This window comes from Erinaceus europaeus, chromosome 4 (genome assembly GCF_950295315.1).
Source record: "Erinaceus europaeus chromosome 4, mEriEur2.1, whole genome shotgun sequence".
Lineage (NCBI taxonomy): Eukaryota > Metazoa > Chordata > Mammalia > Eulipotyphla > Erinaceidae > Erinaceus > Erinaceus europaeus.
In genome coordinates, this window is record NC_080165.1 from 54480316 (window position 1) to 54506541 (window position 26226).

The window sequence follows — 26226 nt, forward strand, 5'->3', positions numbered from 1 at the left end:
TCTGCCCTCCGGTTTCTTTTCTGATGTCCGGAATAATGGATCATGGCTGCTTCTTTCAGGGTCCATGCAGCCTCCAGTAGGTTCAGTATCTGGTCCTTGTGCTGGATCTTCTTCCCGGTGGAGGTCAGGAGTCCTCTCTCCCCACGTGTTCCATGCACTTGCCATGTAGCAAAGGCATACCTCTTGGCAGTCATGCTTTTGGGGGGGAGCCTCAGGATCTGTCTCCGGCATCAGGGTGGCAGGGTTCAGGCTGGTGGTGGCACTGAACTTCACTCATGGCTGGTCTAGGAACAGAGCTTGGTAGTGGATTAGGTGGGCATTCGACTTGCCCCAGTGATAGCTTGTCTGCTTTCCTTACCAGCTGTGCCACAGGTGCCATTGTCCTTAGGCATTTTGGCCATCCAGCAGCCACTGGGTCCAATATTTGACAAATAGGTGATGGGTCTGTGCCATGGCCCAAGTTTTTGGGTCAACACTCCCCGGCTTATGCCTTTATGTTCATCCACAAGCAGTCTAAATGGCTTGTTGATAAAAGTCTTTCTTGCAGTGTCCTTTCTCTTTATAGTAAAATCACTGATCTTTCCCTACCCTTAGCCTAATCTTTCTGACTTTTCTCTTGCCTCTGGTCACTGCCCCAACTTTCTTTTTCTTTTTTTTCAAAGTCCAATGTCAAAATATTTGCCAACTTTTAAAAAACGCTCTGAGCAATTTCTACCAATTTACTGGTCAGGTTTTATTTAAATCTTTCTGTTTTCTGTAACTTTCTTCTAATATCTGGGGTGGATTTGAGCAACAAAAGGCCAAATTTAGTGCCATTATATTCACCTTAGATTTTTACTGCCCCTTGGAGACCTCCTAGGAGAAACTGGCCGTACAATTGAAGGGGTGTCACAGCTGCAGTCATTCATTTGTGACCAGCAAGACATACACAAAACCAAATTAGAAGTTCACTAAAATTGATAATCCAATGACTAGAAATGGCTTATAGATCTTTATATAATTTTACAAGGCCTTTTTAACAAACAGGTATATCAGTATAGTATATAAAGTCAATACCCAATATGCTGACATGATAAAATGATTACCATTTCTTTAGCATAATTTTTAAACTTCTTAAACAATTTAAGCACAATATTAAAACTTAGTTTTTGCTAGGATCTTTACTCATCACAAAACTATCATGAGTAAGGGTGGATATAAAACTCTATTAATAGACTTTATACTTTAAAACTCCGATATGGCAACTTAAAAGGCTAAAGTAAACCTCATAGCTTAAATGTTCAAAATAATCTTTTACTTTTACATCACCTTAAAATAACAATTTTAGACTAAATAATTTTGCTAAATCAGGATTTGCCAAACATCAAATCTTTTATCAGACCAGAAACACCATATACCAACTTAATTTATCAAGAATAAATCTCTGACAGTGTCTTAAAATGAACCAAATAATTTTTTACTATCTAAAAGAACTAATTAAAGTTTGACAAGTAGAATCTGTACTCTCAAAAGCCAATTATTTGATAATAATTTTTGTAATCTTTCTAAATAGAGGAGTTATCTCAGTAACAACTATATCAGAAGTAGCAAGTCGCTGTGAAAGCAAAAGTAAGATCTAAAAAATGAGTAAGATCTAAAAAAATTTCTTAACAAGTTTTAAAGTGAAAAGGTTTCAACCAGAACATTTTCTGGTCCATTTTGAACATAAAACTCTCTTAATTTTTCACCTAGTCTCCCCCCATATTTCAACATCTAAAGTTTTTTTCTTGGGGAAACCAGGGGCACACTTCTTGAATAAAATGAAAAGAGATAGATAATTGGTTAGCTAAAACATCTATACAGCTTTACATTAGACAGCTTTTTTTAACTTTGATAAGAATGCAGCTTCAAAGCGACTTACACTTTTAACCTTAAAATTAATGTTTCTCAGGCCATTTTCTGAAACAAAAAGTCATTAATTTAACTTTTTTAACACTTAAGCTCAAATTATGGGCAGTTGACTTGAGTTCTTTGAAATGATCTATGACCGTGGTTAGTGGGGTCAACGGTTTTTGTCCCATGATCCTGGATTCCTGCAGGATAAAAAAGTGAAACAAAAAGAGACACACAACCAACAAACAAAAACAGAAACAGGTGCAACTGGGCCTCGGGAATACACGTTCGGAGACACAGAGCAACTGGCCACCCGGAATACATGTCCCGAAACACCAAAAAAATGGGACAACGGTGGTACACCGTCACCAGGTGGGAGCGACCCACTGTACCATTTCAGGTTGACGAGGGGGATAGATATGATCCTTACAAGCAAAAGCATTTCTGTCATCCTCACTAGTTTGTAGCATTGGTTTTTTTTTTTTTTTAATTTCTTTATTGGGAGATTAATGGTTTACAGTCTACAGTAAAATACAGTAGTTCGTACATGTATAACATTTCCACATAACAATACACCCCCACTAGGTCCTCAGTTTGTAGCATTGTATAGACACCCTTGGTTACAGTGTGACAAAGCTCCTGAGTGCACGAGAAAAGGAATTAAGGTCCCAGATCACTAGGGTGGCTTCCAGAGCTTCAGGGATTTCTGGGGCTAGGAAGGGCAGTGTTCCCCAACTCTCTGGAGTTTCACTTCTGCTTCTCACAACCTGTGTAGGCTCTTTCTGCATGGATACTGATGGCGCGACGCCAGTGCTCACTCCCATTGTGGGCCGGGTTCTGGAGAAGCCAATCAGCGTCGCCGCGGTTTGGGATATAAAAAAAACTTCACTCACTAAGTCGTACTCAGTCTCCCCAGACCAGAGGAAGGGGCGGAAAAGATATGGTGGCCCGCACCCTCCTCTTGCTGCTGTGGGGGGCCCTGGCCCTAACCCAGACCTGGGCGGGTGAGTGCGGAGAGGGGAGGAAATGGCCTCTGCGGGGGAGCAGCGCGGGGAGCTGGGGAGGGGGTTTCTCGCCTGCAGCCCCTAAGTCCCCAGGCCCCGCCGCGTCGGGTGCCTCTCGGTACCTCCCCAGCATCCACCTCCTCCCCGCACACACCTGCGCCCGGGACCTGCGTGATCCCGCACCCTGGCCTTCCCCTTCCGGCCCTAACATCTCGGACCATGGGCCGGCGCAGGGGGGAGGGTCGGGCCGGGTCTCAGCCCCTCTGGTCCCCAGGCTCCCACTCCATGAGGTATTTCTACACCACGATGTCCCGGCCCGGCCTCGGGGAGCCCCGCTTCATCATCGTCGGCTACGTGGACGACACGCAGTTTGTGCGGTTCGACAACGACGCGGCGAATCCGAGGTTGGAGCCGCGGGCGCAGTGGATGGAGAAGGTGGGGCCGGACTACTGGGAGCGGAACACGCGCATCTGCAAGAACGCAGCTCACCTTAACGGAGCGAACCTGCACACCGCACTCGGCTACTACAACCAGAGCGAGGACGGTGAGCGACCGGCCGGGTGCAGATCAAGACCCTCCACCCCACCCCACTCCCACCCCCACCCCCACAGACGGGCTGCGGTAGCCCCAGTCTGGGGTCAGAGATCATCCGACAGTAACCCCCCCCCCCCCCACACACACACCGGGTGAACTCACAGGAACCCAGTTTCACTTTCAGTTCAGGTTTGCTCTCTGCGGGGCGGGTCAGGGTCTCACACTTTCCAGTTGATGTACGGCTGCGAAGTGGGGCCCGAGGGACACTTCCTCCGCGCATACTGGCAGCTGGCCTATGATGGCACCGACTATGTGGCCTTGAACGAGGACCTGAGCTCCTGGACCGCGGCGGACATGGCGGCGCAAATCTCCAAGAGCAAGTGGGAAGTGTCTCACAAGGCCGAGAGAGACAGAGTCTACCTGGAGGGGGAGTGCGTGGAGTGGCTGCACAAACACCTGGAGATGGGGAAGGAGATGCTGCAGCGCGCAGGTGTGAGGAGTGGACTCCCTGGTCTCCTCCGGGGCTGGGCTGCTACATGGAGAAAGAACATGGAATCAGTCAAATACTGTTCTCCTGGTTAGGACAGGAAAGAGTGTGCATAGGTTTTCTTATTCTGTGTTAGAGTAAGTCACCTGCAGAACCTGACCCTTTCTCTTGCCATGCAGACTTAAAAAATGTTTATTTATTTATTATTTGATAGAGACAGCCAGAAATCAAGAGAGAAGGGGAAAATAGAAGGAGAAAGAAACAGAGACACATTTACAGCGCTGCTTCATCATTCACAAAATTTTCGTCCCTGCAGGTGGGAATGGGGCTGGAACCTGAGTCCTTGTGCTTTGTGACATGTGCACTCAACCAGGTGCTCCTCTACCCACTCTTTTTCTAAGGGACAGTTAAGAAATCCATCTCTCCTGCAATGAAGGAGGGACCATCCCTGAAAGAACTGATCAAAGGTTTCCATAGCCCTCATGGTCCTCTTGTGAGGGCCACGTTCTTCCCAGAACCCATTTTTGGAGATCTGACTCCAATTCTTCTGAGTCATCCACCATCCAATCAGGCCACCACCAGGGCCTGCGTTCTTCTTGGAAACCAGAAATCTCCTTCCCAAGTCTCATTCCAAAGACTAGATTATCCCAGATGCCTGGATCCAGGCTGGTATTTGGGTTTGTTTTTTCCTCCAGGGTTATTGCTGGGGTTCAGTACCTGCATTACAAATCCACTGCTCCTGGAGGCCATTTTTTTCCCTTTTGTTGCCCTTGTTGTCTATTGTTGTTGTTAATATTATTGTTGTCATTGTTGTTGGATAGGACAGAGAGAAATTGAGAGAGGAGGGGAAGACAGAAAAGGGGAGAGAAAGCTAGACACCTGCAGACCTGCTTCACCGCCTGTGAAGCGACTCCCCTGCAGGTGGGGAACCGGGGCTTGAACCATTGTCCTTACCTGGGTCCTTGTACTTTGCACCATGTGCCCTTAACCTGCTGTGCTACAGCTTGGCCCCCAGTATTTGGGTTTTATGCTTCTTCCTTCTAAACACATTGTCTTGTCCATTTTTCAGATTGTCAAATGAGTGTCTCATGGTGGCAAACCAAAGTGAATTTTCTGATTGTCTGACTCATCCGCTTCAGATCCTCCAAAGTTACATGTGACCCATCACTCAAACTCTGAAGGAGAGGTCACCCTGAAGTGCTGGGCTCTGGGTTTCTACCCTGCTGAGATTACCCTCACCTGGCAGCAGGATGGGGAGGACCTGACCCAGGACATGGAATTTGTGGAGACCAGGCCTGGGGGAGATGGAACCTTCCAGAAGTGGGTATCTGTGGTGGTGCCTTCTGGAGAGGAGCAGAGATACACCTGCCATGTGCAGCACATGGGGCTGCCTAAGCCCCTCAGCCTGAGATGGGGTAAGGAGGGGGTGATGGGCAGAGTTCCTGAGGGAATGCAGAGCCCTCTGGATACCCTCAGTGAGTTCAGAACTCAAGACTGAGATCTAGACCTCTCTTACCTTTCCTTCACAGAGCCACCTTCTCAGCCCCCTGTCCTCACCATTGTCATCGCTGTTGGCCTGGTTCTTATTGTAGTCATTGGAGCTGTGATTTGGGTGACAAAGAACTCAGGTAGAAAAAGGAGAATGTGTAGTTTTGAATTTCCTGTCCCTCTGGGAGGTTTCAGCCGTAGGTAGAGGTTTTCCCTTCTTATAGTGTGTTGCCCAGTCTGGTAGCTTATGCTAACACTCCGATGTGTAGCAATGTGAAAATCAAAGACACAGTTTCACCTTAATAATTCTGTTGGTGGCATCCTAAATCCCCACAGTTGAGGTTCACAGAGGATGCTCCTTTGAGGGGAGACCACCAAGAGGAGGTTGCTCCAGTCTGGGAACATTTCTTTTCTTCATGGCTCCTGATCCTGCCCTGTGTCTTCAGTTATAGGTCTTTCAACTTTCTCGTGTTTCAGGACTACTGGTTTCCTCTAGAATATCATAACCCAGTCTTCTCCTGACTCGATGTTTCTTTCCTCAGGTAGGGAAGCAAGGAACTACAATAAGGCTGCAAGTAAGTATGTGGCTGGGAGCCTGATCCCTGAGGTCTTGGGAATAGTGTAGATGGGAGTCCATGGAGTGAGCCCATCCACCCCTTCCATTGTCCTTGGTTTTCATCTTTTGTGGGGTTGACTGTGTTCTTTTTGTTTTATTCCAGGTCATGACAATGCCTAGGACCGTGATGTATCTTTCACAGTTCCTAATGGTAAGATTCTGGAAATCTGAAGTGGGGAGAGACTAAGCAAAGGAGACAGTTAAAGTACTTCATCTCTTTTAATGCAGAGTAGAAATAATGCAGAAATTATGTCCCATAATTTCATTATCCAATAGTCTTATTGGTGGTCATTTAGATTGCTTACATACCTTGGCTTTCGTGAACAGTTCAGCTGTGAGCATAGGGGTGCATCTGTATTTTTGCTTGGTAGGATTTATTTAATCATTTTTACTAGAGTACTACTCAGCTGTGGTTCATGGTGTGGAGAGGGACTGAATCTGGGGCTTCAGGCATGAAAGTCTTTTGCAGAGCAATTATGCTGTCTTCCCTACCTTTCTGCCCATTTATTTTGTTAGGATTGAATAGGATGTTTTGAACATGTGACTAACTCACCTGAATTTGTTCATGGCTTTTGTTCTTTCTTTGTGAGACAACTGCCTTACATGAAACTCAGTGATGCAGGATTTTGTTACAGTCCCACTTTGTGAGTCTTAAGATCTTTGATTTCTTTCTGCAGAGGGCATATGAGGGTGCTGGTGTTTCTAATAATAATGTAAGAGTGGGGAGAGTTGTCTTCTCAATGATCCACTTTTCTCTACCAGGAAAAGATACACTGGGCTGTCTCCGATCCTCTCTTCCACTCTTTCTTTTGTCACTAGGGCTTTACCACTCCAGGATGACCTTTTCAGATAGAATGACAGAGACAGAGATAGATAGAAAGACACTACAGGGGAGTCGGGCTGTAGCGTAGCGGGTTAAGTGCAGGTGGCGCAAAGCACAAGGACCGGCATAAGGATCCCGGGTTTGAACCCCGGCTCCCCACCTGCAGGGGAGTCGCTTCACAGGTGGTGAAGCAGGTCTGCAGGTGTCTATCTTTCTCTCCTCCTCTCTGTCTTCCCCTCCTCTCTCCATTTCTCTCTGTCCTATCCAACAATGACAACAACAATAATAACTACAACAATAAAACAAGGGCAACAAAAGGGAATAAATAAAATAAATATTTTTTTTAAAAAAATTAAAAAAAAAAAAAGAAAGACACTACAGTACTGAGACTTTTTTTTTTTTTTTGCCTCCAGGGTTATTGCTGGGGCTCGGTGCCAGCACTACGAATCCACTGCTCCTAGAAGCTATTTTTCCCATTTTTTTGCCCTTGTTGTAGTTGTTGTGTTTGTTGACACAGAGAGAAATCGAGAGAGGAGGGGAAGACAGAGATGGGGAAAGAAAGATAGACACCTACACACTTGCTTCACTGCTTGTGAAACGACCCCCCCCACCACCACAGGTGGGGAGCTGGGGGTTCAAACCGGTATCCTTACGCCAGTCCTTGTGCTTCGCACCATGTGTGCTTAACCCACTGCACTACTGCCCAGCCCCAGAAAAAGATTCTTAAAGTTTGAGAGAGGAAGTACTGAGAATTTCCTAGGATCTTTTTGTTTGCTGTGTTTAGCCTATTCCTAGTGGGAACAGGAGAAGTCTGAGGAACCAGGTATGAATGTGACCTATGCCCTACTTGTGCTACAGTAGGGTACACTGTGGGTTTTGATGTGGTCACACATTATATGGATTATTTTTCTATTTCTTGTCCTGGTCTCTGCAGTAGAACTTTGTCCCACCAGGACTTGATCACATGTACTCAGCCATCTCCTAGGCCTTGTCCTGTCTCCAGGACTATGAGCGGCAGGACTGTTTATTGAATGACCGGTCCAACAGAGCTTCAGACATGTCCTGGTCCTTAGCACCTATTTCTGAATGTTTGTTATGTTCTTAGGGGATTAGGACTAGTTTGCATATGTGTAGGAGTTTGTACAAATTCATGTCTCATTCTCCTCTATGTATCTTTGTCTCTGACAGAGGCAGGAGACACTCTCCTTGTCACTGTCCCTACAGGGTCTAGGGTGTCTTTTGTATGCAGGAGTCTCTGTGGCAACAGGAGAGAAATTATCAGAGTCATGCCATTCTTGCTGGGGCTATTTCCTGGATTTTCTTTTGATTTCCTCCCCACCTTTTTTGACAGATGCACATTCTGGAAATGACAGAGAGGAGGGATCTATAAATTATATCCTTATTAAATTCCTGTTGGCTTTCTTTCTTCTCTGCAACTTGCCCATCTCCCTCTCTAAGATCTAGAATCCGACTTCTGTCTCTGATCCAAATTCCCAGATGCATAAGGTAGAGTCTAAGTTACATGCAGAATTGTTACAAAATTGGCTCCAGTAGTCTAGGGTCCTCTCTTCTGAAGTAACCGGTGTGCTGTGTGCTGTGCTTTGCAGGAGGACTAGTACTGCTTAGGCAGAGGTGGTGGGGGAAGGAGAGAACTGTACTGTTGAGAAAATAGAGGCATTCAACCAGCTGCACCACCACCTGGCCCCCTTGATTCTCTATCTGTTATCTTCATTGCTGCCTGTCATAATCTATCTGGAAAAAAGAGAGAGAGAAAAAAAAGCCATCTCAGAGTGGCGGTATTGTCCCATCAAAGCTGTGCCAGCAAAAACAACAAAACAAAACAAAACAAAACAAAACAAAACAAAATACCCCAGACAACTGAATCCCCCAAGCCACAAAGCTGAGTAATCTGGTCACATACCAGAAGAAGAAGGCACAGTTCTAATGCTGCATCTAGAAGCCTATTGATCAGGGAATCCCAAACTTTCTAGGTTTCTTAAGGAAAAGGAATTATTCTGTTGCTTAATGAGGACTTTATCCCTAACAGAAATGGTAAGAAATTCATCAGCACTTTTTTTTTCAGAACTGAGACTTTTGGGCTGCCCCCCCCCCCCCATCCAGGAAGATATACACAGAGAAAGAGAAGGTGAGACATCGCAGCAACAAGGCCCAGCTACACACATGGCAAGGAGCATGCCCCACACAGTGATCTGTTTTTCTAGTGCCCCCATCACATTTTCTTTCCTTTGAGAATACAGACACAAACAGGAGTGGAAGAAATTCTGCTTGGTTGATGAAGAACTATGTGCCTGCCATGCTCAGAGCCCTGTTCTGAGAAAAGAGATCGTTCTTCACGTTATAGACTTCTTCATGTGCCCTGCTACCCTAACCACAATATTTGAAGTTAGAAATCAATGTTAGCCAAGCACTCCATCCATGTACATTTAAGGGAGTAACTCACAGAAAGATGAGTTAGCTGCTCAGATCTTCTTTATTTAAAAAAATAAAATATTTATTTAAGAGAGAACCAGAGCATCATTCTGACACACTCGATGTCAGAGATTGAGGTTGTTATAATTCATGCCTGAGAGTCCAACTTTTTTTTGTTTTCCATTATTATTCAGTGTTCTTTTTAATTTAATTTTTTACTTATAAAAAAGAAACATTGACTAAACCATAGGATAAGAGGGGTACAACTCCATACAATTCCCACCACCAGAACTCTGTATCCCATCCCCTCCCCTGATAGCTTTCCTATTCTTTAACCCTCTGGGAGTATGGACCCAAGGTCATTGTGGGGTGCAGAAGGTGGAAGGTCTGGCTTCTATAATTGCTTCCCTGCTAAACATGGGCGTTGACAAGTCGATCCATACTCCCAACCTGTCTCTCTCTTTCCCTAGTGGGGAAAGGCTCTGGGGAAGTGGAGCCCCAGGACACATTGGTGGTGTTGTCTGTCCAGGGAAGTCTGGTTGGCATCATGCAAGCAACTGTAACCTGGTGGTTGAAAATAGAGTTAACATACAAAGCCAAACAAATTGTTGAACAATCGTGGACCTAAAGGCTAGAATAGTGCAGATGAAGAGTTGGGGGTTACTCCAGTTTTTAGATAGCTAGTAGGCATATTTTAGTTAAGTTCCAAAGGGCCTGTGGCTATACTAGTGTTTTTGTTTTTATTTTTGTTTTTTTGCCTGAGCCTGAAATCTTATATGCAGGTGGATCCTAATTATTGTCTGGGGAGGTGATGTCATGGATAGAAAAAGGACCAGAAATCTGCATCAGGGAAGATAGTAGCTCCCAAATATGGGAAACGTGTATAAATATTGTTGACTGTAAATCCCATCAATTTGATGTGATCTGGGGCCCATATTCAGCTTAGGAGCCTATGCAACCTCTGCATCCCTCTTGATCTGAGCTCACATTCTGTGGTCATGAATAGGGACATTCTAAACTGCCCCAATATCAGGACCCATCTTCCTCAGGTGTGTAGCATAGAGTATGTTGTCCAGCCTCCCTTTGGAGGATGGAACATTCTCTACCATTGTTGATCCAAGTTGAAGGCAAGGTCCCGTGGGGGCCCACAAAGGGGTCTATTGTGTTGTTCCTGATAGGAATGACCAGTAATAGTGGAGAGAGAAATTTATTCGAAATCTAGGCCCATCCTGTCTATTTGGGAATCTCAAAACTCCCTGAATAGGGCTCCAGCTGATGGGGTGGCCTGATAGTGACTAAAGAGTCATCATTAAAGTATGCCAGTCTCTTGCCCTTATTCAATTTTTGCAGTCCTTGCTTTGATGAGGTGAGCTTTGGAGTGAGTGAGAGAACTATAATAGAAGGTAGGTAGGTGAGGAGGGTATCTAAGTCTAATAGACAATATTTCATTAGGAACTTTATACTGATTCACTACAGACTATTGTGTATTTTTGCTTTCAGGTATATATTTTGCCCTAATTTATGGATACATGTGAACATATGCTCTGTCTCATGGGACCTGGTCTATATCTAGGTTTTGGGATTTTGTTAGGAAGTGAACCTCCTGGAATAGAATTAGAGAATACTATGAAAGGAAAGGTCTCACCCGAGTAATGAGGGTGAAGGGTTGACATTCCATGCCAGAGGTCTCTGGACACAGTCTGAAGTGAAACATGCTGAGATGGTACTCATTGCATTGATTAGGTTGGGATCTGTGGATGCAATATCATTTGGTATGAGTTGAGAGAAGCATGCAGGAAATTGAGGCCCACCCTAGAGGTTCCAGGACTGGGGGAAATATAGGTCCTATAGAGGAAGTGGGAGCTTCCTGCTGTCTTAGGGTTAAGAAGACAATAGATAGTTATTGCTATAATCACATTATTTGGCAACTTTGAAATATCCCTTTGTTAGGATTTGCTGTATCATACACAACATCACCATAATTTATGTTCTTTGACATTATTTGTATATAGCTGTGGAGAGTCCAACACTTTATCCACTGTGCCACCTCCAGGGGGACCCTGATCTTCTCTAGTGGGCAGCAAAGAACTCAGAAACTAAGCGACAAACTTGGAGTTCGTTTAGCTAAGCGGTGGTAGAATTGTGAAGATGTCAGCTTTTTCAAATTCTTCAGCCTATGAATGATGAGGAAATGATGATCTGAGGATGTAACTTTTCACAGCTGCTAAGGATTAGATTTAGCCATAGAACACAATGTCTTTAAATCTCACAATGAAATAAATAACCAGGCGGTGAATGCATCTAGGTGAATGAAAAAATTACCAGTGAGGTAATCTTTCCTCTATCAGATCCAGATATAATCAAAGCTCTGTAATCAACCACCAATTTATATGAAATACAGATGATAGAAATATCTTTTATCTATACCGTGGTGGTAAAATCAACAAAATCCAAACTATGGGAAACTCTAAAAGACATATACTGGGTGTGGGTAGATAGCAGAATGGTTATGCAAAGAGACTCATGCCTGAGGCTGCAGAGTACCAGGTTCAATCCTCCACACCACCATAAGCCAGAGCTGAGCAGTGTTCTGGTTAAAAAAAAAAAAAAGGCAGTAACACAGCGGGTTAAGCACAGATGGTGCAAAGCACAAGGATACTGGTTCGAGCCCTCAGCTCCCCACCTGCAGGAAAGTCGCTTCACAAGCTGTAAAGCAGGTCTGCAGGTGTCTATCTTTTTCTCCCCCTTCTGTTTCCCCTCCTCTCTCCATTTCTCTCTGTCCTATCCAACAACAATGACATCAATAACAACAACAATAATAAATACAACAATAAATAACAAAGGCAACAGAGGGAATAAATAAATATATTTTTTAAAAAAGACATATCTTCTGGAGAATAGAAGACACAAAAGAGAAACCTCAAGAATGAAAAAGAACAGCATTATTAAAAGTAAAAACTACACTATAATTGTAGAAGTTTAAATTATAAAATAGAGCAAAGAAATGATCATTATAAAAGTTAATACCAGCTTTTATTTGGGGATGGGGAGATGCTATGACTGAAATTGGAAATTGGAGGGGCAATGGCTGGTTGGCAAATTTTTATCTCTTTGATGGTTATAGCTTGTCTTATTAAGTGGCATTCAATTTTTTTTCATTATCTTTATTTATTGGATAGAGACAGTCAGAAATCGAGAGAGTAGGAGAGATAGAGAGGGAGAGAGAAAGAGAGACACCTGCATCCCTGCTTCACCATTTGCAAAGCTTTCCTTCTGCAGGTGGTGACCGGGGGCTCAAACCTGGGTCCTTGAGCACTATAACATGTGCACTCAACCAGTTGTGCCACCACCCGATCCCTTAAGTGGCATTGTTTTTAGACACTTGTTCTTTTTGGTATCTGTGTTTTATTTTACAATAAGGTGTAAAATAAAAGTAAAATAAAATAACAAACTACAAAATTCATACCACACAAAACTCTTACCACGTAGTGTTTGGAGCACAGAGCACCCCAAAGAACAAGAGGCCTAAGGACTTCCCCTAACACACACACACACACACACACACACACACACACACACACACACACACACACACACACACACACACTTGCCCTCGACAGTAGCTCCTGGAGTTCCATGGTGTGAAACTTTTTATCTCTGAACTTGATGTAGTGAGGAAGGAACAGTTTCAAGCTCAGAAAAACCTATAGATTCACAGGAGGGGCAGCCTACCTGACCAGTGGCTGCTGGTGGAAGAATGACCCACCTCACACCTTAGAGGGAGCAGATCAAATCAGAACTCTCAGTGATTCTTCCCAAACCTCAACTACTGGTGCTGTTATAGTCCAAACCCAACCAAAAGCCAAATGGCAATAGAAGACAGACAGTGCTGAAAGCAGAAGTCAGCAGCGTAGGGTAGTTAGGTAAGGACTCTGGGGTGAGGAGAGTGGAGAATAATGAGCGCACTTGCTACCGTGTTGACATTAATGTCTCAATTCACAGTGTCCCCAGTCTCTCACATCTGAGTGAGTGACAGTATTTAATATTAGATTTGTGCAGCCCAGAACCCTCCTGGCTAACCACTAATGAACTTCTTCTCGGCTTTCCTCCAAGAATATACTGCTTTTGGCATCTTATTGTAATTTAGCATTGATGGAGTTTATAGTAGCTTAAGGCTATATTGCTTTTTTTTTTTTTTTTTTTTGCTTCCAGGGTTATCTCTGGGGCTTGGTGCCTACACTACAAATCCACTACTCCTAGAGGCTATTCCCCCCCCCCCCATTTATGTTGCTACTGCTGTTGTGGTTGTTGGATAGGGCATAGAGAAATTGAGAGAGGAAAGGAAGACAGAGAGGGAGGAGAACAATATCTTTAGATATAGGCCATATATTTTTTCTGCCAGTTTTATTGCTGGGACACTCACTGTGTAGCATAACCTCATGACTGACTCTTTAATTTATTGCTTTTTTTTTTTTTTAACTAAACAGGGTGAGAAACAGAGAGGAGAGACACTGCAGCTCTGTGTGCTCATTATTCTACATTCTTCTCACCCCAGAGTCCTTACCTAACTACTCCACCCTGCTGCATGACTTCTGCTTTCAGCATGGTCTGTCTTCTATTGCCATATGGCTTCTGGTTGTATTTGGACTATAACAGCACTAGACATTGAAGATTGGGAAGTGAGGGGTCTCGTACAATCCTTGTGTGGGTCCTTGCACTTTGCACTGTGTACGCTTAACCCAGTGCATTACTGCCCAGCTTCTTATTGTTTTTTAAAAAAACTTATGATTGGTGAGTCCAACGCTTTATCCACTGTGCCACTTCATGGGATACAAGGTTGCATTTTGTTTAGTTTTGAAAATGATAATTATGTCTATCTATACATATAGACCACATGATATTTTTCCTACCAGTTTTATTGCTGGGAAGCGGTGCAGCATAACCCCATGGTGGACTCTTTAATTTATTATTATTTTTTAACTAAACAGGTGAGAAACAGAGAGGAGAGACACTGCAGCACTGCTTGTCACCCTATAGGTGCTCTCCCTGGTGACTGGTGGTTTGAACCTGGGTCTTGGTTTGAGCACATTGAAAAGAGTGAGCTCTACCGGCTGAGCCATCTTCTGGTCCCTGCTGCATTTCTAATTAAACAGGCTATCAGAAGAAGCCCCTGTTTGGCAGGTCCCAGGTCCCAGGTCCCAGCTCTGGGAATAAAGACCTTATCTACCCATTGATGTTGCTACTACTGTTATGGTTGTTGGATAGAACATAGAAAAATTGAGAGAGGAAGAGAAGACAGAGAGGGGGAGAGAACAATGTATCTATCTATAGGACATATATTTTGGCTGCCGGTTTTATTGCTGGGGCACTCTGTAGCATAACCCCCAATTGACTCTTTAACTTATTGTTATTTTTTAAATATTTATTAATTACCTTTTGTTGCCCTTGTTGTTTTATTGTTGTTGTTGGATAGGACAGAGAGAAATGGAGAGAGGAGGGGAAGATAGAGGGGGAGAGAAACATAGACGCCTGCAGACCTGCTTCACCACCTGTGAGTGAAGTGGGCAGCTGTGGTGGTGCCTTCTGGAGAGTAGCAGAAATACACCTGCCATGTGCAGCACATCTCCTCAGCCAGAGATGGGGTAAGGAGGAAGATGAGGGGCAGAGTTTCTGAGAGAATGCAGAGCCCTCGACACCCTCCATAGGTAAGGACTCAAGACTGAAGTCTGGACCCTTCACCTTCCCTTTAGAGAGCCTCCTCAGTTTCCTGTTCTCACAACTGTCATCAGTGTTGTCCTGGTTTTTTGTGTGCTCATTGCCATGGTTGGATTTGTGATGTGGAGATAGTGCTCAAGTAGGAAAATAAGGGGAGAGTAGTCCTAAATGTTCTATCCTGATGGAAGTTTTCAACCAGAGGTAGAAATTAGCTAACCCTATTAGTGCAAAGTATCACTCACACTATGCATTATGCATTCTGGTTGCTACCACTGTTTTGCCAAGATCCTGTGAAGATTGAAGACATATTTGTAACCGTGATAAATCTGGCCACAGGGTCCAGATTCCTAGCAGTGGAAGGTTACAGGGAATACTCCTGCTGAGGAGAAAGCTCCAGGAGAAGGTTGCTATAGTCTAAGGACACCCTTTTCTTCATGTTTCTAATCCTGCTCTGGGTCTTCAGTCACCGGTCTAAAAACTTGTGATCCCGGATGACAAGATTCCTCTAGCATAGAATGGCCTAGACTTTCTCCTTAATCTTATGTTTCTTCTCTCAGGTAAAAAAAAAAAAAAAAAAAAAAAAGGAAAGAACTACTCTCAGGCTACAAGTAAATATTGAGGGAAATTGGGTATTGAGGAGGACATGATGCCTGAGGCCCTTGAGAAAGTGTAGAAGGATTTCTTTGGTTGAATTTAGTCACCCCATAAATCCACTTTTAGTCTAATCTTTTGTGACCTCTGACTATGGCTTTCTTACTTGTTCTCACCCCAGGAAATGAGAGTGCCCAGGGCTCTGATACATCTCTCATGAGTCCTAAAGGTGAGACTCTGGAGGCCTGAATGGGTAGTGGTTGGGACAAAAGGAATAGAACTGGGATGTGGGGATTCTTTGAATAGGACATGTTGAACATATGATGGGCTGTTGAAAATGTCACCATTTATGTGACTCATCTGAATTTGTTAATATTTTTTTTTTCTCTGACAGTGTGAGATGACTGTCTTGTATGGACTCAATGATGGAAGATTTATTCCTGTACTTATTTTGTCACTTTAAGATTCTTCTGATTCTCTTTCTATAAAAGGAATCTGAATGTTTTGATGTTGTTTAATTCATAAAGTGAAGAGGCAGGGAAATTGGGCTTCCCAATATATACACAAAATGGAATACTACTCAGCTGTTACAAATTACAAAGTCATATCCTTTGCTTCATCTTGGATGGAGCTGGAAAGCATTATGTTAAGTTGAATAACAAAAGGAGAAGGACAAATACCAGATGATCTCACTGACAGGTGGGACTTTAAAAAAATAGAAACAGAGAGGGAAAACATAAGGCAACACTTGGTCTGAGTGGGGGTGTATTGCACCAAAGCAAAGTGGGGTGAGGAAGGTCTTGACATCTTGATGAATGATGATGGGAAGGATGCTAAGCTGGGGGTGAGAGTGTTCTGCACACACAATAGTTTATCTCCAGGGGGAGATAAACTATTCCTATGTGTCAACAGCTACACTGTAAACTATTTACTGCCCAATAAAATGGAAAAATCAGAGAGGCAGAGAGAAATTGATGGGGAATGGGGAGATAGATGGGTAGAAGGAAAGAGCACTGCTTCACTACTTGTGAAGCTTTCCCCCTGCAAGTGGGGACCAGGGACTTGAATTTGGGTTCTTGTGCACTGTAACACGCACCCTACCCAGTGTCCCACCACCTGCCCCCCTAGTCATGTCTGTAAGGTTTCTCCAGTTGTGAGTTATCTGACTTCCCTTGCTTTTTAAAATTTCCTTGATACTCTAAGGAGTACTGCTCAGGTATGTTGTAGTATGTGCCTGAGACTAGAAGGTTTTGGGTTCAGTCCACTGTGCCACCATAAGCCAGAGCTGAGCAACACTCTGGTTAAAATAAAATTAAAAAATTATAAAAGATCTTGCATGAGGAAAATTTCTTATCTGTAAACCACCACTGAAGCCAGAATTTTAATGTGGTATGTAAATGTCATTTTTGGAGTAGAATTTATCACTAAAGTAAGATATGACTCCAGCAAAAATGTGATTTTGTAATCTATAATGAAGAGTCTTGTATTGATTTATGAAAGTTTTATAATCTTTGTACAGTATCACTTTCCATATATGTGTGTGTGTGTGTGTGTGTGTGTGTGTTAGTATGCTGTATTTAGTGGGTTGTCTATGTTAACTAGAATGTAAAATGTAAAATGTCTATGTTAACTAGAATGTAAAATCATAAAAACTAGAATGTAAAAATCATTCATGGAATTAAAAACATATATATTACTTATGTATGTATTCATTTATTTTACCAGAGCACTGCTCAGCTCTGGTTTATTGTGGTGATAGGGACTGAAACTGGGTCTTTAGGGCCTCAGTCATGAGAGTCTCTTTGTATAACTATCATGCTACCTCCCCCACCCTCATCCATGGAATTTTGCAGTGCTCTGAACTTAAACAGAGCAGTTGTTCACATATTTTAGCATTTTCATTTGCCAAACTTATAAACTACCATGTATCACAGTTATGGTCCTGCATTTACTATGGCATGATATATAGCAGGTTACTTGAATATGGTAGACTTTCTTTTATGAGGTCCAGAGTTCAAGCCCCAACATTGCATGTTCCACAGTTATGCTTTGGTTCTCTCTACTGTCCTTTCTCATTAATATATACCCTTAAAATTTTTAAAAAGAATAAAGGAGTTTCTTGCAACTTTTAAATATGGGGATTTCTTATTTGGGATGTCAGAGCATCTACAGTATGTAAAACCAATGCTGTAAAATGCATATTGTTTATGTATTATAGCAAATAATCATGAAAACTTTAAAAAAAAACAGCTTTGCCTTTTGCAGCTGGTATGTACAGAGTATTTTTGTTAAAATACAATTGTCTCTTAATTTTGCAGTGCTTAATGTAATAATCTACCTGTCAGGTTCCCTATTAAGGAAACAAGCTAGCATTTGTAGAGAAACCATAGAAATATCTCTTATTTTCTCTCTAATAAAAATGTTTAATCTTTAAAATAAAAAATTTAAAAATCACAGATGCAGGGATCTGTATGCTGGTCCACACCCCTAGTATAACACAAAGACATCCAACATCTAAGATCTCATAATTCTTATCCACAGTCCCAGCACACCTTGGAACCAGGTCTGTGTGGGGAGAAATGAATTTGCTACTGGACAAGGGGTCCAGATATACATTTGAGAAGAGAAAGAACAGTTTCAATACCAGACTGGACAGGCAAGAGTCAGAGAGACTTTCTGAAGCCCCACATGGGCCCACTGCCCAGTGCAGCAGGAAACCACTCTATTATACCAGTGTTTGCATGAAGGAAATGACTTTGTTGCCATTTGCACGGGCACAGCAGAAGTTAGGATATCTTATTCAATCAACCCACACCCTTCCAGAGATTGTTAGTCTTTTGCACAGGTATGAGTTGGGAAGCAGGAAACCAGGAGCCAGGTTTAGGGGCAATCAGGGAAAGGTCAAAGTTCCCTGAGATCTTCAAGCCTCCAGAACCATAACTCCTCATAACCATAACTTCTTCTCAAAGTCTACAGTTCCTAACTATCAAACAAAAGTCTACAGTTCCTAACTATTCTTCATTTTTTTAGGAGGGTAAGTTCAACAGTAACAGGGGTGGGGATATAAGTCCCTAAGGCAGGCTGTCTTTGTTTCCAGATTGATTTTAGCATATTCACTTCTTTATAAAAAAGTCCCATTAAGTCACCTCCTTCACCCCAGGACCATAGCAAAAGTCTGTCCTTCGGGAGCAAGGCTTCATTTCCTCTCATCTCTCTGTATTCCTTTATTTTGGGGACTTTTTACTGAGAAGACGGAAATAGGATGAGAAAAGAGTTTAGGAATGTTTGTAGAGGTCTTCAGCTTAGCATCATTTGACTGGCTCATTTTTTGTAGTGGCAGAGCTCGGGCTTATAAACATGAAGCCCTTCCTAAGTTTGAATCCTGACACCATATATGCCAGAATGATGCTCTGGCCTCTCCAGCTCTCTTTCTGGGTGTGTAGTTCATGAAAAATAAATCTTAAAAAATAATTAAATGGTTGGGAGTTGGGTGATAGAGCACTGGGTTGAGAGCACGTGGCACAAAGCACAAGGACCCACCTAAGGATCCTGGTTCGAGCCCCCGGCTCCCCACCTGCAGGAGAGTCTCTTCACAGGCGGTGAAGCAGGTCTGCAGGTGTCTCTCTTTCTCTCCCCCTCTCTGTCTTTCCCTCCTCTCTTCATTTCTCTCTGACTTATCTAACAATGACTAGATTCATCAAGGTAAAAATTCTGTCCTTCATTTGTATATGCACTTTACAACAGAGTACGTATCAGCAGATCAGGGCCCAGACTGGGAAAATATTTGTGCTTGTGCGTGGCACCTCCCATTAATGATACAGGGCAAGAAGATTCTATCTCAGCTCGAGATTCAGTACAATAAGAAAGTCAAGCCCAAGGGGGCAGGACAGCAGCGCAGTGGGTTATGCACACATGGCGCAAAGCCCAAGGACCGGCATAAGGAGTGAAACAGGTCTGCAGGTGTCTATCTTTCTCTCCCCCTCTCTGTCTCCCCTCCTGTCTTGATTTCTCTCTGTCCTATCCAACAACAACAACAACAACAGTTATAACAACAATAACAACCACAACAAGGGCAACAAAATGGGAAAAATAGCCTCCAGGAGCAGTGGATTTGTAGTGCTGGCACCTAGCCCCAGAGATAACACTGGAGGAAAAAAAGAAAGAAAGAAAGAAAGAAAGAAAGAAAGAAAGAAAGAAAGAAAGAAAGAAAGAAAGAAAGAAAGTCAAGCCCACACCCCTTCCTTACCTCAGCATCACCTCTGGATCACAACTACCACAGCTGTAATTCCAAGGAGAACTAGGGCAACAAGGATTGCCACAAGGATGGTGTTCTGAAGGAGTGGCTTTAGGAAAGGAAGGGAAGAGAAATGAGAGTCTGATCTGTAGGCCTTAGCCCCAGTCCAGCTGAGAGTCTCCAAAGACTTTTGACTCATTCGAGTAGAGGCTCTTTGGTCACTTCCTTCTCTTTACCCTATCACAGGTTGAGTAACTCCCAAAGGGAAAAGAAAACTCTTACCCCCCTACTCCCTTTTCTACCTGAATTCTTCTTGCTCCAGATGTTAGTTCTAGCTGCCAGAGTTACAAAGACAAGTGCAATTATAAGTGAACTGAGGAGGTGAAGAGAAGAGAAGAGAAGAGGAGAAGAGAAAAGAAGGGGAGAGGGGGCAGGGGAGGGGAGGGGAGGAGAAAGAAGGGAAGGAAAGGGGAGAGGAGGGAAGGGGAGAGGAGAGGAGAGGAGATGTTCAGAGATGGGGTAACAGGTCAGATCTGTCTTTGGGGGATCTGAGGAGAAAGGTCAGAAAAGTCAGGAACTTGTGGCCCAGCAGATGGCACAGTGGATAAAGCCCTAGATTCTCAAGCATGAGGCCCTAGGTTTGATCCCTTGCATCCAGTATACCAGAGTGATGCTATGGTTCTCTATCTCTTACCCTTTCTTTCATAAAATAAAAACAAATATTCAAAAGAAAATGAAATTTCAGGAACCTTACATTTTTATTGTGTTGTTAAATAGTGCTAAGTGACTGCCGTGAGACTGCACAGGACAACTAGGGTGAGAATGAATAGAAAACTAGGCACCAGTCAAGGCGCTGGGACAATCTCCCATTCAGGGGAAAAGTCTACAAATCAAAACAGACAGGTCATGGTGGGAGGCAGTTCTCTGAGAGGGAGAAAAGAAATTTCTGGTCCTAATCTTGAGGTCAAATGAGTCAGAAAAGTTGGAGTTAGACCTCAAACACACTGATTGGGACAGAGAAGAAATCCTGAGAGATAACATACCCTGTGGTTCCCAGAATTGCTTCAAGAGTCAGAGGGAATCCCTACTATTTCTTAAAAGAAAACATATGGGGCTGGGTGCTGGCACACCTGGTTAAGCGCACATGTTACAGTGCACAAGGGCCCAGGTTCGAGCCCCCAGTCCCCACCTGTAGGGGGAAAGCTTTGCGAGTGTTGAAGCAGTGTTGCAGGTGTTTCTCTCTCCCTCTCGATCACCCCCTTCCCTCTCAATTTCTGGTTGTTTCTGCCAAGTGAATCAATAAAGATGATTTTTTAAAAAGAAGAAGAGTCTCTTTAAAAAAAAAAAGACTTAATTGTCCATCAGGTGCAATCCAAGCCCCACTCTCTGGTACCCAGTATGAACATCTAGGGGAATTTTGTGCTCTCCTAACCTATGGGAGGGGCAGTATTCTGGTAGGGATTCTGTTTCACTACCTTACCAGATGTTTCCAGATGAGATGAGACTTGTGTAATAAAGATGGTGTGGCTGTGGATTTCCTTCACTTAGAACAACTTTGGTTCCAGCATAAGGGAGTGCCACAGGCTCTTGAGGTTTTTGGTATTTAACACACACACACACACACACACACACACACCCTTTATTATATTTCAGTGTGAGAGAGACCAGAGCACTGATCAGCTGTGGTTTCTAGTAGTGCTGGGTGTTGAACCCTGGACCTCAGAGCCTTAGGCTCTTAAAAGTCTTTTTTGTATAACTTTTAGCTGCTTCACAACCCACTTAAATTTTTTATTAGTGATTTAATATTGATTTACAAAATTACAAGATAACAGAAGTACAACTTAGCACCACTCCCACCACCAGAATTCTGAATCCCCAATCCTTCCATTGTAAGCTACAGTAGTTCTCTTAAGATTGCAGATATGGGGCTGTAGCTCAGCAGGTTAAACCTACCTTTAAAGCACAAGAATCCCGGTTTGAGCCCCCCCCCTGCCCACCTGCAGGGGAGTAGAGGTGAAGCAGGTCTGCAGGTCTCTATCTTTCTCTCCCCCTCTCCTCTGTCTTCCCCTCCTCTCTCCATTTCTCTTTGTCCTATCCAACAACAACAACATCAATAACAACAAGAGGGAATAAATAAATAATAAAAAAGACTGCAGATATGGGTTAACTATAATTTCCATAACTATTTGCCTATATCTCTCCCCCCCCCCCATTTTCTTTTCCTAAGGTCCCATCTTCTCTTCCTTTCCAAGTCACACATACAACTTACTACATCCAAATGTCCCCTTTTCCTCTTCTCTCTCCAGGTTCTAATGAAGTTGTAGTTTAGAGTTCTCTGAACATCTTCCCCTATCATTTCTCCCTCCCACAGTAGGAGTACGAATCAAAATTATTTTTGATCAACCCACTTTTGTACCTGCTCGTTGCAGCTCCTTCTTCCCGATCTCCAGGCATCTGCGGAGCGAACTCACGCACTCCCACCGCAGGTAGGCTCTCCAGTGCTCAGCCTCACCGATTTCTAACCACTTGCGCTGGGTGATCTGAGCAGCGGTGTTTGCTGCGGTCCGGGAGTCCAGGTCCTCATTCAGGGCGATGTAATCGGTGCCGTCGTAGGCGAACTGGTGATACCCGCGGAGGAGGCGCCTATCGGGACCCACGTCGCAGCTGGACATCTACTGGTGGTGTGAGACCCTGCGCGGCTCTGAGGTCAGTGCTGCCCACAGGCCCCGCCCCGCAAGGTACCTATGGTTCAGGTTCCTCTCTTTCCAGCCGAAACCGAAATCAAACCCCGAGTTCATCCTCGTGGGCTCTTTCTAGGTCACGGGGTCTTTTTGCAAATCTCGACTGACGCCTGGACCGGAAAATACCAGACGGCCCACCTGCATGTTAGTTGTCAGGCTCAAGCAAAAAATTAGTAAAGTCATGGGCCCCTTGGAATATACCTAAAATAGACCTACTAACTTTTTCCAAAATGGAGACCCCAAATCTCACCTGCTATATTCCGTGCCCTTGGGTTCCAGATTATTAAACAATTTGTTCTGCTTTATATCTTAGTGCTTTTTCAGACACTAAGTTGCAGATGCTACCATGGCATCCACCTGACTTTCTTGGGCAGATGACCTCACCAATGTACCCTGGAACCCAATATCTCCAGAGCCCTGCCCCTCTATGGAAAGATACAAATAGGCTGGGGGTATGAATCAACCTGCTAATGTCCATGTTCAGCAGAGAAGCAATTACAGAAGCCAGACCTTCCACCTTCTGCACCCCATAAGGATCCTGGGTCCATGCTCCCAGAGAGATAAAGAATAGGAAAGCTTCGGGGAGTCGGGCTGTAGCGCAGCTAATTAAGCGCATGTGGCGCAAAGTTCAAGGACTGGCTTAAGGATCCCAGTTTGAGCCCCTGGCTTCCCACCTGCAGGGGAGTTGCTTCACAGGTGGTGAAGTAGGTATGCGGTTGTCTATGTTTCTCTCCCCTTCTCTGTCTTCCCCTCTTCTCTCCATTTCTCTCTGTCCTATCCATCAATGACTACATCAACAACAATAATCACTACAACAATAAAATAACAAGGACAACAAAAGGGAATAAATATAAAATAAATAAAAAGAATAGGAAAGCTTCCAATGGTGGGGATGGGATATGGAACTCTGATGGTGGGAAATGTGTGGAATTTTACCCCCTTTCTTATAGTTTTGTTGATATTTTTATTTTATAAATAATTTTTTTTAATTTAAAAAATCTTTAGAAGGAATACTGTATGTAATTGGCCAAGAGATACACTGGCAAAAATATGTATGTCAACCATGGAAAATTATTGTCCCATATGACAAACTCTATTATAACTATCAAATAAGTAAAATACAGTAAAACTTAAGGTTAACTTAGATCCCACTTAAACTTTATTTCTATTCTGTCCCTAACTTGAGGCCAGATCCCATAAACCCTAAGCCTATTTGGATACAACAAAGGATACTCAATGATTAAACAAGTGGGAGAAAGTCTAACCTCATCAAATAAAGGAAGTACTACAAAAGCTGGATAAGGGCAAGAGACTAGCTCACATTAATGATGGCTTTTTTGGTAAATACCAGGCCACTCCATCATCTGGGGCCCTAGTCAGGGAATTCTTGTATTTCCACATAGATACGGTAGGCCTAAACCTCTAGCATCCCTCTCTCCACCATCACTGGTTACTTCCATCAGGAACATCATCTCGTGGGTCTCTATAGGACCTAGCCCTCAATGTAGAGCAGCACTGGTAGGGACTGCCCCATTCTCTGAAGGAAGACAACCTACTCTGCCACTTGAGGAAGACTGTCCTAGAATGAGCATAACCTAGAATGTTCCCAGCTGTGATCATAGACTGCAAGCTCAAACTGGTAGGGACTCAGAGGTCACTCAAACTCCTGTGCTAAATATGAATATATATGGGCCCTAGGTCAGATCATTGGGGTATACAGTTAATGGTAGTTATATACTTTCCTCATGTTTGGGAGCTACTCTCTGCCTTAATACAGCTCCATAACCTTATTCTCAACTCTGACACCATCTTCCCAGACAGTATTTTTAGTCCATCTGCATGTTAGCTAGCAGGCTCACACAAAAATCTTTAAAGCCTTGGTCCCCTTGGAACACATCTAAAATAGACTTCCTAGCTTCTTCCCACATGAAGACCCTCTAATTTCACTGTTCTATTTCTACCTTTGGTTTCCTGTTTATTTATCAATTTGTCCTGCTTTCTATCTTACTGCCTTTTAGTCACCAAATTGCAGACATTACTATGATTCCATCATGACTTCCCTGGGCAGACAACCTCTCCAATGAGTCCTGAATTCTTACCTCTCCAGAGCCCTACTCAACTAGGGAAAGACAGAAACAGGCTGGGGCTATGAATTGACTTGCCAATGTCCATGTCTAGCAGTGAAACAATTATAGAAACCAGATCTTTACCTTCTGTATCCCATAAAGAATTTTGGTTCACACTCCTAGAGGGATAAAGAATAGGGAAGTTTAGTTTCATTTTGGGTGACACTCTTCCTAACAACGTGACAGAACCTAGATATAGAACAGGATCCAAGGGATAGGGTACATGTCCACAGGTATCTATAAGTTAGGGGAAATGTATACCTTAAAGTAAAGTGTGCAGTAGTTGGCAGTGAGTAGACTTAGACTCACTAAGTGCAGCAAGTAAGTGAAAACTGAAAAATACGCCATAAAGTACCTAGACAAATGTTTTTTACTTAGGCCAAGACACCCTTCTCTCCTACCCCCTACTTCACTTCCCTCAATCACTCTAAGTCTAATCTTGTCAGATAAAGTAAGAACTACAAAAGCTCGATAAGAGCAAGAGACCGGCTCACTTTAGTGATGGTCCTTTTGATCAATACCAGGCTACCCCACCGTCTGAGGCTCTAGTCAGGAATCCTTGGATTCCCACAAAGATATGATGCGCTTCTTCTTCTTCTAGCATTTGCCCTTCTTCCATAGCCAGTCAACAGCATCAGGTTGAGCCTGATGTAAAGTTTCAAGACCTCCTTTGAATCTGGAGAGGTGGCAGTCATTGACTATGTGGGTCATAGTCTGTCTGTAGCCGCAGGGGCAGTTCAGGTCGTCTCTGGCTCCCCAGCGATGGAACATAGCTGTGCACTGGCCATGGCCTGTTCGATAGCGATTGAGGAGGGCCCAATCATAACGTGCTAGGTCAAAGCCGGGCTGACGCTTGCAGGGGTCTGTGATGAGGTGTTTGCTCTTTACCTCAGCTGACTGCCAACTCTGTTTCCAAGAGACTGGAACAGAGAAGTTCAGTGTAGGCGTAGGGGACCAGATTGGATGACGAGACGTCAAGCGTTGGACAGGGTGGGCGAAGATATCCGCGTATATTGGCAGGTCCGGTCGAGCGTAGATGTGGGAAATGAACTTAGATGATGCCGCATCCCGACGAATATCTGGCAGGGCGATGTTGCTAAGAACTGGCAGCCATGGAACCGGGGTGGAACGGATGGTTCCAGAAATTATCCTCATGGAGGAATATAATTTGGAATCAACCAAGTGGACATGGGGGCTACAGAACCATACTGGGGCACAGTATTCTGCAGTGGAATAGCATAATGCCAGAGATGATGATCGTAGTGTGGAAGCACTCGCGCCCCATGAGGAGCTGGCCAGTCTTGCAATGATGTTATTCCTCGCGCCCACCTTTGCTGCAGTTTTTATGAGATGTTTGTGAAATGACAGAGTGTGATCGAGAGTAACGCCAAGATAGACTGGCTGGGCTTCATGCCGGATTCTCGTATCGTCAAGCTGCACATTAAGCTCACGCGAGGCCAAGGCATGGTGTAGATGGAAAACAGATGATACCGTTTTTGCAGTGCTAGGGATTAGTCGCCATTTTTTACAGTAATCAGATATCAGAGACATGTCTTTCGTGAGTG

At 43.7% G+C, this 26226-nt stretch overlaps 1 protein-coding gene, 1 long non-coding RNA gene and 1 pseudogene across 2 annotated transcripts; 2 read left to right on the forward strand and 1 right to left on the reverse strand.

Annotated features, from left to right (window-relative positions):
- The first annotated feature begins 2682 nt into the window (after window positions 1-2682).
- On the forward strand, window positions 2683-9351 carry LOC103128069 (putative HLA class I histocompatibility antigen, alpha chain H). Its single transcript, XM_016195154.2, has 8 exons — window positions 2683-2876; window positions 3151-3420; window positions 3625-3900; window positions 5037-5312; window positions 5427-5525; window positions 5928-5960; window positions 6105-6152; window positions 8908-9351. Exons 1-7 carry the CDS (start codon window positions 2813-2815, stop codon window positions 6119-6121), a joined length of 1035 nt encoding a protein of 344 aa, XP_016050640.1. The 5' UTR covers window positions 2683-2812; the 3' UTR covers window positions 6122-6152; window positions 8908-9351.
- A 1303-nt stretch (window positions 9352-10654) lies between these two features.
- Window positions 10655-22625, reverse strand: LOC103128070 (saoe class I histocompatibility antigen, C alpha chain-like; annotated as a pseudogene).
- On the forward strand, window positions 10994-16064 carry LOC132538064 (uncharacterized). Its single transcript, XR_009549477.1, has 2 exons — window positions 10994-15789; window positions 15955-16064. It is a non-coding gene; the product is annotated as an uncharacterized LOC132538064 (long non-coding RNA).
- Window positions 22626-26226: the final 3601 nt, after the last annotated feature.